The sequence below is a fragment of the Chelonoidis abingdonii genome, chromosome 3 (genome assembly GCF_003597395.2).
Source record: "Chelonoidis abingdonii isolate Lonesome George chromosome 3, CheloAbing_2.0, whole genome shotgun sequence".
Lineage (NCBI taxonomy): Eukaryota > Metazoa > Chordata > Testudines > Testudinidae > Chelonoidis > Chelonoidis abingdonii.
The window spans coordinates 44,118,841-44,131,786 of NC_133771.1; the positions used below are offsets into that span (position 1 = coordinate 44,118,841).

The following is a 12,946-nucleotide window of genomic DNA, read 5'->3' on the forward strand; positions in this document are numbered from 1 at the left end:
AAGGCAAGGGGATACTGCTGTGTAGCACTGCAGTACCGCGTCTGTCAGCAGCATCCAGTAGACATACGGTGACAATGAAAAAAGGCTGAACGGGCTCCATGGTTGCCGTGCTATGGCGTCTGCCATGGTAATCTAGGGAAAAGGGCGCAAAATGATTGTCTTCCGTTGCTTTCACAGAGAGAGGATTGACTGACTACATTTTTACCCAGAATCACCTGCGACTCTGTTTTTACCCCATCATGCATTGTGATCTCAACCCAGAATTCCAATGAGTGGGGGAGACTGTGGGAACTATGGGACAGCTACCCACAGTGCAACACTCCGGAAATCGACACTAGCCTCGGTACATGGATGCACATGGCCGAATTAATGTGCTTAGTGTTGCTGCGTGCACTCAACTTTATACAATCTGTTTCCAAATACTGGTTTCTGTAAAATCGGACTAATGTAGACATACTCTAAGATCAGGAAAGTTTCTCCTAATAGGTGCCTGGAGTTAAGAATTTCCACATATCCTGAAGCTTCACTTGACTCTCACGTCCCTTCCACCCAGGCCATGCCATTAATTTTGCACCATTCAGAGGTTAATACAGTAAGCCTTCTGCTTGTCAATCATGATAAAATTTAATTTTAAGTTTTTCCCCTTTGGTGTGATTTTTCATGCAGAAGAGGATCTTACATCTTTATGCTGATATGGTATTACGCTCTTTAAAAAAAAGAAATAAAAAAAGAAATAAAAATTCTACAATTGAATTTCTCCCTCATGAAATAAAATCATTCAAAACATGAACCTTCTCAAACCAATTCACTCAGAGGTGAGTGGATGTATTTGACATTTCAGGATTATTATGTCAATATCAACTGATCAGATTCACTTCAGTTGCAAGCAGTTCACAATGTATATGCAGGCCAGTTAGCAATCACCATATCATTAAACCAACCCACAAATCAAATATAGTACCTCTGCAATTCAAATATAATTCAAATCTGAACTTGTAAAAATTCCATTTTTAACATTACTCACAAAGAACTATATATTCACTAGCCTTTGTGCTTATAGTCACAGATGCTTTAAAAGCACCTTTTTTTTATTTCAAACACAACAAGAAAAAAAAGTGCAAATCACTTTAAAAGTCAATTTTGGGAATCTATGAGAAGCTTTTTCACTCAAAGATCGAGTGATTATTTCTTTACCCTGAAAGATAAATTGATCAAATTATGCCTTCACTTATACCTGAGTGATCCCTTTACAAAGGTAGAACCTGGCCCAGTATAACTGTGATTCCAGTTGTTTTCCACTGCCAATTCTCACAATGAATTCTTTGTTCAGGAATCACACATTCCTTATTCAGACTTGAGTTTTGAAACCTGCTTTGCATTTTATCTCACTATACCTTTGAGACTTATAGTATTATAATTTTAATTGATAAATATAATTGTTCCAAACCCCAATGTTAATTTAAAACATCCTTAAGTGCTTGTTTTCTATTTGTCTCCTCTAACTACAATGGTCATGCAGTACTAAAATTTGTAACTCTGACTGACCTATGAGTACATAAAGTTTGGAGATCTGTCCCTTTACTTCTAGAGCTTTTTTCTCTGCCCACTATTCTGACATCTGCCATCAACGATTTGATGAATGAAATGAAAGCATGTGACCACCTACCCACACACCTTGGCAGAGGTGCACTCCATACACGACGGCCACCACCCAGGCAGGCAAGTTTATTAGCACCTTCCAAGCGATATCCAGGAAAGCAAGAAAAGGTTAAGGAGTCTCCAACACCAAAGTAAAAACCGATTCTTCTACTGAAGGCAGGAACACCAGGATCATCACATGGTTCCAGATTATATTCTGCTGACAAAAAAACAGACTACATAAATAAATGGGAAAATCCCATACCTTAAAAATTATAGACAACAAATGAAAAGTACAGTTTTGGTATAAAACACTTGTAAAACATGTCTTCCACAGATGTTCATAATCCAAACCTATTTAACAATGGCTCCACTAAAAATATTGCTTGATTCTTCCAGTTTGCTTCTTATCCTTTAGTTATGGTATGATGTACAGTAATGTGGGTGGGCAGGGCTGGCTCCAGGCACCAGCATTCCAAGCAGGTGCTTGCGGCAGCAATCTGCAAGGGGCGGCAATCCATGTGTTTTTGCCCCCAAGCAGCGCGAATTGCTGCTGTGGATGCCAGGGGCAGTCCGTGTGCCATTAGGGTGGCATGTGCGTTTCCGCAGCAGCAGCAATTCGGCAGCAGCTTCTATGTTCAGCTGTCCACGGCAGTGAAGCTTCTGTCTTCCGGCTGAAGACAGAAGCTTCCGGCGAATTGCCACCGCCATGGAAACGCGCATGCCGCCCTAGCAGCACACGGACTGCCCCCACCATCCATGGTGGCAATTTGGCACGCTGCTTGGGGCAGCAAAAACAGTAGAGCCAACCCTGTGGGTGGAATATGTAGATACATAGTTACATTGATTTTCTTAACTTCAAAGACTTTAATCAGCTTCGTACCAAAAGAGGTCCCTTACAATTTGTTTGTCTCTCTTGAACATAACTCATTATAGTGCAATTCAGTTGAACTACCAAACATTAGGAATGAACTTCATAGTTTGCAAACCTATAATAAAATGGAAAAAGCTTACTCAAATCTAATGAAAGATCAAACTGATGTAGAGATGTGCTTGAGTTTCATGCACAAAAAGTGGAACTGCACTCCTAATCAGGTGAACAACTGCCCTTGCTTGCTCTTGAAAATCATGAATGCTGTCACTTAATCAGAAACAATTGTACACCTACATAAAAAAAAAATGCCTGGGGTCTGATTCTCCTCTTACCTACACTGTAAATTAGGAGTAATTCCACCCAAAACTGTGGTGGTACAATAGTGTAAAATTGGTTCAAGGGAAAGTAAAATCAAGCTACTGGATAGGCCTCTGTAACTATGTAATTGCTCTTTCAGCATAACCAGCTGTTAACTGCACAGGCACACACAGAACCATGTACTGCACTAGGACGCTCACTGATGTCAAAGGGAATTGTGCTCACAGATCGAGGAGATTATATAGTTCTTAGTTATTTAATTTGCACTTGTAAGAATTAGGATTTATTTTATAAGACTTATACTTTGTTCTTTCAGTCCTACAAATCCAATTACTGTGGGGATAGATTGGGTTTTGAAATTACTCTGAACACATTTTCTTTAGTTTTTTTTTTTAAAAACTTTTTAATTACATTTCTACAAAGTAGAAAAGACAATCACAAATATAAAACCCTGTCAACTGAGATAATATACTGTGACAAAGTTCCTCCTCTACCTTGGTGGGTCCTGCGCTTATTGGCGCATTTGCTTGCCTCAGAGATCTTCCCCTCTGGTGGAACCCACAGTCTGGGTTAACTCCTCCTGTGTCTGATCAGGAGTTGGGAGGTTTGGGGGGAACCCGGGCCCGCCCTCTATTCCAGGTTCCAGCCCAGTTCCCTGTGGGCTGCAGCTGTCTATAGTGCCTCCTGTAACAGCTGCATGACAGCTACAACCCCCTGGCTACTTCCCCATGGCCTCCTCCAAACATCTTATTTATCCTCACCACAGGACCTTCCTCCTGGCATCTGATAATACTTGTATTCCTCAGTCCTCCAGCAACACACCCTCTCACTCTCAGCTCCTTGCACCTCTTGCGCCCAGCTCCTCACGCACAACAAACTGAAGTGAGCTCATTTTTAAACCCAGGTGCCCTGATTACCCTGCCTTTAATTGATTCTAGCAGCTTCTTGATTGGCTGCAGGTGTTCTAATCAGCCTATCTGCCTTAATTGTTTCCAGAAAGCTCCTGATTGTTCTGGAACCTTCCCTGTTACCTTACCCAGGGAAAGGGGACCTACTTAACCTGGGGCTAATATATCTGCCTTCGATCACTCTCCTGTAGCCATCTGGCCTGACCCTGTCACAATACACACAACAAAATAAATTATAGAAAAATGTATAATATGAAAAAAGTAAATCATACCTAACAGATTGTAATATGATGACTATATCTTCTCAATGTCTAACCAGTTAATAACAAATAGGTCTTATTCAGATAAGAATAGATAGCATTCTTAGTCCTAGATAGAGTCATGAATTCAAATTATAACTTGCATAAAAGTTTAGGTAAATATAAAAGGAATATCAAATCAATCTACATAAATCCGAAAACTCTGCTGTTTTCATTGCATACAGTTGCACTGAGCAAAAAATTTAGCAACAAGGCATCCACACCTGTGTGATGGGGTGTAAATACCCCATGTTAGGCCCAAATGGGTTAAAGGACAACACTGAGCCCAGGTAGCCCCAACCTGCCAGACCTGAAAAGCGTGCTCCAACTGGAAAGGAAACTTAAACAGGTACAACCCAGCTTAGAAGGAGGGAGGAAGACAAACCTAGTCTGAGAGCTCCAAAACCATGGTTCAAAAGCAGAATCTCCGTGAGCAATAGGACTGCCTACTGTGTCTGGTTGGGGCTGAAGGTTTAATTGTCTTTTCTTTTATCTTGTATTGGACTTGGAGCCATAGGGAAAGATGGATGTTAGGAAGTGACCTGCAGGGGTAACTCTGAGGACACTCCAAGTGATTGGCTCTCAAAGGGCCCTGGGTCAAAGCCTGGTGGAGTGGGAGGGCCTGCTTCCCCTGCTGCAGTAAGCGCACAAGCCTCATTCCCACCCCACTCCCCCTCTGGTAAGAAAAGGACAAGGACACTGAAAACCCAAAGTATAGCTAAGCCCATACACTGGTGAGGAATTGGATTGAAAGACCTTCCCACTGGGAGTTGAGGCTGGATACTAGATATGTTGCCCACCTGGCCCTCTGAGGCTTTCTGTTACAACTTGACATTACTAAGGCCTTGGGAATAAAGACAAAGTTATTTTTTTTCTTCCTTTACGTTTCTTTTCTGATAAAATTTTTTTAAAGTGTATATTTGAGAAATAAATGATCCTTGATTATTTATTTTTCTTAATATTTGTAAAGTGTTAAAAAGTGATTTAGAGAATAAATGTTGTTACTACAGTATAACACAATTACTATTTCTGCCTAAGTAGAAAGAGAGGTAGGTTTCCACCTATGATGCCTTTTGTTTTGGTGGCAGATGCCACAGTATGAATAATAGAATCATTAAAATTAGAAACAGAAAACATCTATTAGACCTCTTAGTTCATCTATCAGGGTTATTCTTTAGAATGTATTACTATATTTACGTAGTGACATAAATATGCACAATACTTAATATTCAAAAAAGAAGATGCTATCTCAGATATACTGCTACAGACAAAGAATGCACAATATAGTTTGTATCACAAGGGTGCAAGGGTCAACTGATAAGGTGCCCTTAAGCCATAGTTTGGACTTCTGTGATCCTGGGTCAGAAGTACACCAAACCTGTCACCCAATGTAAGTTCAGGAACTAAAAAGCTTCCTATAATTTCCCTACACTAGGGAAAACATTCTCTTGCCAGCTATGCCAGCTTCAGGATCCCTTTCTGTTGGTGGTATAAAGAAGAGTGGCAACAGCCCAGGGTCTGGTTGGAAAAATTACAGTTTACGGGCTTAATCTTGTAAAGTGCTGAGCACTCTAGCCCCAATTCAACAAAGCACATAAGAACATGTTTTAACCATTTGTGTAGTCCCCTCGACTTCAGTGTTGTGTGTATTTATGTACATTGCAGGGACAGGGTTAGAGTTGCTCACCACTTTGTTAATAAAAAATGGGTAACAGGAACAATGGAGAACAAGTGAGCATATGAATTACTACATGGCTCAGACAATCTTCTATCTTTTCTGCTGTGTTATCCCTGTGACTGGTCAACATTTAATGTTTGGGAGACTTCTGGATCAGATCCTCTAGGTCAGAGGCAGGAGTGGCTCTAGACATTTTGCTGCCCCAAGCATGGCAGGCAGGCTGCCTTCAGCAGCCTGCCTGCAGAAGGTCCACCGGTTCCCTTGCTTCAGTGGACCCTTCACAGGCATGCCGCCGAAGGCAGCCTCCATGCCACCTGCGTGCCGCCCGCGCGGCGACAGGCAGAGCACCCCCAGTGGTTTGCCGCCCAAGGCATGTGCTTGGCATGCTGGTGCCTGGAGCCACCCCGGTCAGAGGTGATGTAACACTCCCCACCCTCAAATACCACTATCCCACCCACCTCCCTAAGTTAATATATTACTTAACTTATGAAGAATGGTGTTTAGTGTTTCATGTACATTTTTATCCTCGCCAATGTAACTGCCAGTCAATGCTTACTATTTATATAAATGACTTAATCATATTCTGAAATCCATTTATTTTTTCTCAGCAATGCGGTCTACAAGTGAATTAGTGTAATTTAGGTGTTTTTAGTTTTAAATGTCTTTTAATTTAATTGGGTGTTCCTTTATTTCTGTATTCCAGGGAAAGTTAAATGGGGTACTTAACTGATTTTCTCTACACCTTCCATTATTCTGTGTATTTTATTTGTCTCCTCTGTGATAGTAATAAGAGTGAAAGAAATAAACCACTCTACTCAGTCAATTTGTGATGCATGTGTCATAGATGTTCCATGAACTCTATTTTGTATCATTAATTTAATGTGTTTGAAACACTTTCTTTGAGATGACAGTTCTTGTTTTGCCATGCTCAATTTTAAATGACTCAAGGAAGAGAACTTCTGTATTTTTTTTTTGTCATTGTTTTTGAATGGTGTCCCCACCAAGTTCCTAACAGAAGACTGATAGATTTACACAGAAAAAGAAGAGACTTTAGGCCTAAGGCTATGCCACACTATGGACCTTACAGCTGTACCACTATAAGTTCTCCCATGTAGCTGCTCTGTTCTGGCAGGAGAGAGCTCTCCTACCAGCAAAATTAAACCACCCCAACGAGTGGCGGTAGCTACGTTGGCAGGAGAGCATTTCCCAACAACATAACACTGCCCACACCAACACTTTTGTCAGTGAAACTTTTGCTGGTCGGGGAGGCGGGTTTTTTTTTCACACCCTTGACCAATAAAAGTGCTAGTGTAGATGTAGCTTAGTTCTCCACTTTCTCCCAGAGAGAATAGTTTTTACATGCCAATTTGACAGCACCAATGAAGATACAAATGGAAGTGAATATATAGTCATAATTGTTAGGATATAGATATTCAGGCCTGTCTGCAAAGGCCTATACTTTAAGAATTTAGATATATTCTTATCACTTAGCTAGTTATAGAGGTATAAAAGAAAGAATCAAAAATCACTGTCTGTGTAGTGACCTCTTACTGTGACAATCTGATGCCTGGCTCTTTAGCAGCCATAAACTGGGAAATGTATAGTCACGTCCTCACATTCCAAACTAGTCATATTAAAATAAGGCAATCTGGGACTGTTAGGAAGGTGATTCGATCAATCACCTCCAGAGAAAGGAAAGAGCCCAGAAATTTAGCTTGATAGTTTTCTGTCTGGTAAGAACTCACTTAACAATAGACACAGCTGGAGAACCCTTATGTCTGCATAGATGTAGTTGTGAAATCCTTACTTCTGTATTGTTTTGTATGTTTATTTGCATGGTCTCTGTCTGGTTCTGTGATTGTTTCTGTCTACTGTATAATTAATTTTGCTCGGTGTAAACTAATTAAGGTGGTGGGATATAATTGGTTAGCTAATCATGTTACAATAGGTTAGGATTGGTTAGGTAAATTTTATTAGAATGATTGGTTAAGGTATAGCCGAAAATATTACTATATAAATTAGGGGCAAACAGGAAGTAAGTTGGGATTTGAAAATAAGAAAAAGGAACTTGAATTTAAGCTTGCTGGAAGTTCACCCCAATAAACATTGAATTGTTTGCACCTTCGGACTTCGGGTATTGTTGCTCCCTGTTCATGCGAGAAGGACCAGGGAAGGGTGAGAGTGAAGGAATAAGCTCTCTAAGGGCTGATCTACACTACGGGGTAAAATCAATTTTAGATACGCAATTTCAGCTACGTGAATAACGTAGCTGAAGTCAAATATCTAAAATCGATTTACTCNTTGGGGTTGGTGGAGTTCCGGAATCGATATAAGCGCGCTCAGGGATCGATATATCCCGTCTAGATTAGACGCGATATATCAATCCCCGAGCAATTGATTTTAACGCGCCGATACGGCACGTAGTCTAGACGTGGCCTAACAATAATTAGCAAGAGTGACAAGTGTGCAGCATAAGCAAAATCTATTTCCTGATTATTATAAAAATCAGATGACATTTTGCCTATTTGCATGTGCAACAGTGGACATAAAACATTCATATTTCCAGTTTTACTAGTCATTTATATTGCACATATTAATTTACATCTGCAACCTGAATACTTACTGCATATTGAAATTGAAATTTTTAAAAGTTATGTTCAATGGGAAGTCAAAATAACCCCTCTAGGATATTTTTTCCCTTGTAGAGGAACTGAAAAATAAACTTAGTAGTACAGTCACTTTGTAGTCAAAGGAAAATATGCTTTTGGAAGTAGAATACAGCAAAACAGCTCACATGTGGCAGATAAAAACTGCGAAAGTGACTGCTTTGCATGCTTAATACATCACTTTCTATTTGTGTTCTAGACTTCCATCATCTCTGTCAGTTCAGTTTTTAGTGATGCTGGAGAAAACTGCTGTCTCAGCTCATTCAGTTCAAACTGTTTTCTTTTCAGTAAAGAATTCCCATTTAGCAGAAGTACATTTTACTTGTCTGAAAGTTAGGAAATAATATTCCTAAACTCAGTCATTTGTCCTGTAAAATGCATATTTATGATATTATTGCTACCTATCTAATTCTGGTGCATGAGCCCTTTTTGTGAGTGAGAAACACCTGATATTTCACAAAACTGTTACCCAAAAACTTTTTCCCTTGCATTAGTAACCTTATTTTGTGTATTCAAGTTCCTTTTGTGAGTTATTTAAAAATAGATTGATAGATCACCCCTAAATAGTTTGATACACATTACATCATCTTACCACAGCTAACGTCTTGCCCGATTAATGTACAGTATCTGCAATGGGTTAAATCAGTCATCTGACAGGTAAAGCTATTGCTGCTGTTGTAACCAACAAGTTTTTTGAACAAGAACTTCAGTCACTATATTTTACTTCAAAATAGCAAGGTGTATATGACTCTGTTTTAAATCAGAGAAGAAAAGGCATAATCTCTAGCTAATCAGCTTGCTACTTTTGAAAAATTTGGAGCAGTAGCTCCCCTGTCACTAAATATTCAGATCCAAGAAGGGAGAACAAGTAGATTAAACAATCACTGCCGCTCTACGGATTTATACATCCCAGAAGTGGGAATTGGAACAGAAAAAAAAATGAAGAATTTATCTGTTCCATATGTGCACTCTTGTTACATCAATAGAGTAAATAACAAGCAACTATGACTTATGGGATTTAAATTCCACTCAAATATTAGTTGATATAATTACCAGAACTTCTTGATATATTAAAGCCTGATAATTTAAACATTCTTTTTTATTTTTACATAATACATGGATACCAATCCCAGATCATTTTTGTCATGAGTGACTATTCCATTAATTCCACCTGTTGCTGTTGCCTTTCTGACATACTTTCTTGCGTTTATTGCTCACACATTTTCCCTTGCTTTACTCTTCTGTCAGTGATGGTTCTCTCCCTCAGCTGCACCCTCTCACCATTTGTCACCAGTTTTCTTTATCTGGCCAGGAGAGAGCTTATCCTTACCCCCAGTAGCCCCCGGTGTTCACTGAAGCAGGTCACATCTCAGACAGCCTCCTCTTCACCAATGAAGTCATCTCCCTCTCTGATTCAGTTAGCCTTCTTTACACTTGCTAATTTTGAGGTAATTTATTCATTGTTGCTCTATCTCCTATTCTGGAAACCAGGATTTATAAACACCTGAAACAACTTCTTTTTATTGCTATTTAGTCTGACTAAAATGTAAAACAATGATTGAAGTTATTTTCAAACCATTTGTTAGTCCTAAAATCTTTACCTGAAAATGTTATATTGAAACCTTCATAGGAGATTGAAAAGTCAGATATAAATCGAAGCTGTGCAGAGAAATTTCCAAAGAGGCCAGCTTTAATTGTAGGGGGTAACACTGAGCCAGTTAATCTCGCCACTGGTTCGGTGAAGCTGCCATCTTCAGTGATTAGCAAATAGTCATGAGAACTCTCAAGGTGAAAGGTGTGAAAGACCAACTGTACTCCTGGAAGAAAAAAAAAGTGAGGGAGTGTTAAAAGGTAAAAGTATGGAATTGGATTGTAAGATAGTTATTTGCTGCTGTACCTGAGCTACTTTTCTTTGTCTAGCTGAAAGAAGGACAAGATACACTTGATATGGATTTAATCAGGGCACAACTTTATTATTAGATATCTGGAACTACCCAGCAGATAAAAGTGTACAGTAAAGGCAACTCCATGTTTATTCAAATAAGCACCTGTGGCTTCCACCAGCCCCCTTTCATTTTCCATCCAGGTTCCCCAACCAGCTCATGGCTTGGAGCTTACCATCTACCCTCCCCTCTTAGGATGGTTCAGGTGGGCTATAAGAAAGGGTACCAATCATGGGATCCCCAAAACCTTCCCCTCCATTCTGTTCCTTTAATCAGCATCTCCTTTTTAAGTCCTTCACCAGGCCATTTTATCTGGTCACTGGATGCCTTCCCTATGGGGTAACTGCACTTGACATCCACCCCACACTTACAAAATGAGTTGCAACATATAATTTAACCTCATTTTCTCCTCACTATAATTGGTCCTCCCTGACACCTGTTCTGGGGAAGGCAAGAAAAACCCCACTCCACTGAAGCCATTATAGCGCTGAGGGGAAAATGCCTTCTCAGTGCCCCTAAAAAGGAGAGATTAGTGCAATGCCCACATCAGGTCCTAACCCAACCTGATATTAGCACCTCGAGAGGACAGATGGAGAGTGCTGCATTGCCTGTTTTATGGAGAAAGGGCTTTTAATGCCCAGTCTTGACCTTTTTAAAGGCTTCCACACTTACATTCTCAGGGGATGAGTCAGCATCACCACACTGATCCCCACGCACCTTTTTGCAGCAGCTTCTGATCTCTTCCCCCGCCCTTCACCGTAAAGCATTGCTTCCCCTCCTCCAGCAAACCTGGACAATGTCCCCCCCTACTTCAGGTGCAATGTGGTTATTCGCTTTACACACAGGTGATACAGACTGAAAACATTCAAGGGATATGGAAGGAAAAACAATCAAGAGATTGTGGTCTAGTTGACAGAGCACTAGACTGGGAGCTATGAACTGATATTAATTCAAATTCTGTCACTAGCTTGCTTGTTTGTGTGGGCAACTCACATAGCTTCCCTGGGATTCATTTTCCACATTTGTACAAGAGAAATACTACTACTTGACACACAGGAAAATAGTAAGAATTGTTAATTTCTGTACAACATTTTGAAAAGCAGAAGCCATATATATAGGGTATACAAAGCATTATTATTTCATATGCACAGGGTATTCATGTATAACTGCATGAATACAACATGGTTGAATACAGGTATCTAAGTGCATGTCTGATGAGTGCACCTATATGTTCTATGTCCAAAGGATATCCATAAATATGATCAATTTGTTCAAGTGGGTGGGTTGATTTAAGAATTTTCAAGGTCATCAAATGCTAAACCAATGTTCTGCACTTGGCCATTCTGAAACCCTCACTGGTTTGGGGGCTCCATGAAATCTAAATCAAGATCTCTAACACTGGCATTCCTATCACAACATATATCAAAAAGGTATTCATTTCCCTAATAGTCCTTTATCCTTAAACCTATACCTAAGCCCCAGGTGCTTGCCTACAGTGATCATCCTCTCAACTCCCTGGATGCAATTCCTTTGGAGAGAGAGAAGGGAAAAGGAAATGCTGAAAGAGTGCCTTTTCAGAATAATTACTGTAATTGTTGGAGACCCACGTCTCTTCTCTTTATAGTAAGGCTGTCATGAGCACTATGTGAGGCCAACTTTCATTTTACTAGACTATCCAGATATCCCCCCATAAACTAGGAATAAAAATATTACATTATTGAGGTCAGTCCTTCCATTTCCGGCCTGAAGAGTCAATTGCTGACGTACTATGATCACATTCTACCCACTTTAAAGCAATTTTACTGCAGAATCTGTACTACTGTTGGGACAATTCTCTTCCCATGTCTGTGTTTTACAATGTTTGCAAAATTTATAGTCTTGAATTACTTTGAAAGAAAAAATCCTTTCTGCTGCTCAGCATGAGGGAAATAAAATAAAAAAGCTACTGTGAAATGATACCAACTTTAACAAGCTAGCTCAAATATTCAATTAGGAAATTATCTCAAAGGGTGGCCCCTTATTGACAACAGTGTCTATAATTCACCTAGAAGAGTTGTTATTCAGTTGAAGACTAATGTGAATCAACACAAAAACAATTTATGGCCTTATTAGTTTGGTATTTATTTATTTAAATGGCAGCTAATGCATTTCTTTTTATGGCAATTAAAATGCTCTTTTTAATAATTCCAGATATATGTAGAATATGCTACATTTCTCTGTCTTCCCATTTTTCATAAATTCATAGAGTTTATAGCCAGAATAGACAATCAGATCATCTAGTCTGAATTCCTGCAATATAACAGGCCATTATATTTCACCCAGTTACCCCTGTATTGAGTGCAATATCCCAAAAGCGTATCTTCCAACAAGGTATCCAGCCTTGATTTGAAGACAAAGGATGGAGAATGCGCCACTGCCCTTGATAGTTTGTTCCCCTAGTGTCAAAAATAGATAAGAAAACCTAATAGCACAGAAGTACTTGATATCTCTTTGACTGTAAAGGGTTAACAAGTTCAGTAGCCTGGCTATCACCTGACCAGAGAACCAATCAGGAGCCAGGATACTTTCAAATCTTGAGGGAGGGAAGTTTCTGTGTGTGCTGTTAGTTTTTGGTTGTTGTTC

General features: G+C 39.7%; 1 protein-coding gene across 1 annotated transcript in view; it reads right to left on the minus strand.

Moving 5' to 3' along the window:
• CSMD1 (CUB and Sushi multiple domains 1) overlaps positions 1-12,946 on the minus strand; it is a 2,093,217-nt gene that overhangs the window by 482,560 nt on the left and 1,597,711 nt on the right. The window contains exons 20-21 of the mRNA XM_075063712.1: positions 9,983-10,198; positions 1,667-1,855 (exon numbers count right to left, since the gene is read on the minus strand). Of these exons, the coding sequence (XP_074919813.1) occupies positions 1,667-1,855; positions 9,983-10,198 (405 nt within the window). The remainder of the gene's footprint in view (positions 1-1,666; positions 1,856-9,982; positions 10,199-12,946) is intronic.